Source organism: Etheostoma cragini, unplaced genomic scaffold (genome assembly GCF_013103735.1).
Source record: "Etheostoma cragini isolate CJK2018 unplaced genomic scaffold, CSU_Ecrag_1.0 ScbMSFa_4657, whole genome shotgun sequence".
In the NCBI taxonomy this organism is placed as follows: Eukaryota; Metazoa; Chordata; class Actinopteri; order Perciformes; family Percidae; genus Etheostoma; species Etheostoma cragini.
The window spans coordinates 50,448-53,406 of record NW_023269051.1 but is presented as its reverse complement, the minus strand read 5'-3'; the positions used below and the strand labels follow the sequence as shown (position 1 = coordinate 53,406).

Sequence of the window (2,959 nt, the reverse complement as noted above, 5' to 3'; positions counted from 1 at the left end):
GACATCTTAGAGACCTGGCCCTAACCCAGCAGGGCCTCCATGGTGGCCTGAGAGACAGACAGGTAGAGAGACAGACAGGTAGTAACAGAAAGCCCCACCCCTTCATTTACAGAGATAACTTCAAAAGCCCCGCCCCTTACCTGCAGAGACAGTCCTTGAAGCCCCGCCCCTTTTTCATCGTCCAGTTTGCGTTGGAAACGAAGGAGACGCATCTCTTCCTCTGTAGCCTTGAGACAATTAAAGAAACACCAGACTCCGTGTTAATAATCACTACTTTTAGCGTGTATAGAGCAGCATATCTCCACCAAACTCCATGTAAATAATCTCTACTTTTATCGTGTGTAGAGCAGCATATCTCCACCAGACTCCATGTAAATAATCTCTACTTTTAGCGTGTATAGAGCAGCATATCTCCACCAGACTCCATGTAAATAATCACTACTTTTAGTGTGTATAGAGCAGCATATCTCCACCAGACTCCATGTAAATAATCACTACTTTTATGGTTTTTAATAGAGTTTTACCTTTGCAGAAAACTCGTTCTTGGACTTGTTGTATTCATCAACAGCGCTCTGCAGGAGAGACAGACGGCTCTCTAACCTCTGCATATAGACAGGCAAAGAGACAGGTTAGAGAGACAGAGAGACAGACAAACATTCAGATAGACAGGTTATAGGATAACTTGTTACCTTCTCCCGGTAACTAGCAGTAACAAGGTAGTTGGCGAGCTCCTGGTGATCGTCGTCCTGGTTATAAAGATCCTTCAGAGTTTCCTGTTCTTGCAGCTTACAGAACTACAAATAAAAAGCTTTATTAACACATCATTACAGAGAACTACAAATAAAAAAACTTTATGGATAAGGAGGAGGAGACTACCTGTCTGTAGAGGCTGAGAGCGACCGGCTGGTTCCTCAAAGTCATGAAGAAATCTCCTCGGTTCATCTCGCTCTTCAGATACGTCACCACGGTGTAGACTGAGCAGGAGAAACGGGAAGTAATAATGAGATATGTCACCACGATGCATACAGAGCAGTAGAAACTGGAAACAGGAAGCCTGTTAGCGTCTGATGTGTGTGTGTGTGTGTGTGTGTGTGTGTGTTTTTCTGACCCAGGTCGGTGTCTCCACTCTCCACAGCTTTGCTGAGCGCCAGCTGACTCCTCTTCATCTTCAGCAGCAGAGGAACCTGCTCCCCAGACCGGGCCTCGAAGTCCAGCAGCTACACAGAAGACAACCAAGTTACAAGCTCTTATTCTGAAAAACAGCTAACACAGGAGACACGCTCTTGTTCTGAAAATCAGCTAACACAGGAGACAGAAGCATGTTACACGCTCTTATTCTGAAAAACAGCTAAAACAGGAGACACAACCATGTTACACGCTCTTATTCTGAAAAACAGCTAACACAGGAGACACAACCATGTTACACGCTCTTATTCTGAAAAACAGCTAACACAGGAGACACAACCATGTTACACGCTCTTATTCTAAGATCAACTTTATTGTCCCCTGAGGGAAATGTTGGGCATCCGTACTCCATAAGGCTGCTGTAAACATCAATAACACATAATAAACATAGACTTACACTCATATACAACATACAATCCACCACAAGTATTAATTCTGATCAGACTTTCCAGTTCAGAACTGTAAAATAAAGTCCTGATCCTAATTGTATAACCAAGTACTTAGATGATGTTAGTGGCTCGAATTCACTATCCCCAATGATTACGTTGTCATGGGTACGCACTTCTCTGGCATCAAATATCATCTCCTTTGTTTCTGAAAAGCCGCTAACACAGGAGACACACAATGTTACACGCTCTTATTCTGAAAATCAGCTCACACAGGAGACACACAATGTTACACGCTCTTATTCTGAAAATCAGCTAACACAGGAGACACAATACACGCTCTTATTCTGAAAATCAGCTAACAAAGGAGACAATGTTACACGCTCTTATTCTGAAAATCAAATATATTATTGTATAATATTTATATTTTAAGAAATTATGTATTGTGGTAGTTACCTTGATGGCGAGTTCGGTGTGTCTATATTATATATATATTATATATATTCGTATATATTATACTATATTAAATATATTATATATACATTATTTGACATAATATTTAATGATATGATATATATTAATATATGTTGTATTGTAGTAGTTACCTTGATGGCGAGTTCGGTGCGTCCACATTCGTAGGCCTTAGCGGCGATGTGCGAGTAGGAAACGCCCGGCGAGTCTCCCACCTTCACACACACAGCTCGGGCGATGGCTTCGTCTGATAGGTCCTTCTGCTGCACCTGAACACGCCCACAAACACATCACTGGTCAGCCACGGGACACAGAGAAGACTGATTGGTTCATCTGGCTCTGGGGGCGGGACCTACACAGTGAGTTTGATTGACACGCTCTCTGGTCATGTCTGTGTCCCTTTAAGACCTCAACGTGATAACATGAGATGATGAGACAGGACAGAGAGGTGAGACAGGACAGAGAGGTGAGACAGGACAGAGAGGTGAGACAGGACAGAGAGGTGAGACAGGTTACCTTGCAGGAGGCCCAGTGCTTGAGGACCCGGCTGACTCCCTGGTAGTCAGGACAGAGAGGTGAGACAGGACAGAGAGGTGAGACAGGTTACCTTGCAGGAGGCCCAGTGCTTGAGGACCCGGCTGACTCCCTGGTAGTCCGGGATCTTCAGGTAGCGACAGATCTCGATCGCTAACGGGTAGAACTGCCTGTACACCAACCTGAGAGACAGACAGGCAGGCAGGGAGACAAGTAGAGAGACATACAGGTAGGCATGGAGACAAGTAGAGAGACATACAGGTAGACAGGGAGACAGGCAGTTAGAGAGAGACAGAAAAATAACAAGACAGACAGGTAGAAAGGCAGACAGGTTAGAGAGACAAACAGGGAGAGAGAGAGACAGGCAGGAAGACAGACAGATA

The 2,959-nt window shown here is 44.3% G+C and overlaps 1 protein-coding gene across 1 annotated transcript in view; it reads right to left on the bottom strand.

Moving 5' to 3' along the window:
* The window catches only part of vps16 (vacuolar protein sorting 16 homolog), a gene marked incomplete at its 5' end in the record, with an annotated part of 4,518 nt that overhangs the window by 395 nt on the left and 1,164 nt on the right, over positions 1 to 2,959 (bottom strand). The window contains 8 exons of the mRNA XM_034866296.1: positions 23 to 47; positions 141 to 227; positions 525 to 602; positions 690 to 794; positions 877 to 974; positions 1,109 to 1,217; positions 2,177 to 2,311; positions 2,650 to 2,903. Of these exons, the coding sequence (XP_034722187.1) occupies positions 23 to 47; positions 141 to 227; positions 525 to 602; positions 690 to 794; positions 877 to 974; positions 1,109 to 1,217; positions 2,177 to 2,311; positions 2,650 to 2,903 (891 nt within the window). The remainder of the gene's footprint in view (positions 1 to 22; positions 48 to 140; positions 228 to 524; positions 603 to 689; positions 795 to 876; positions 975 to 1,108; positions 1,218 to 2,176; positions 2,312 to 2,649; positions 2,904 to 2,959) is intronic.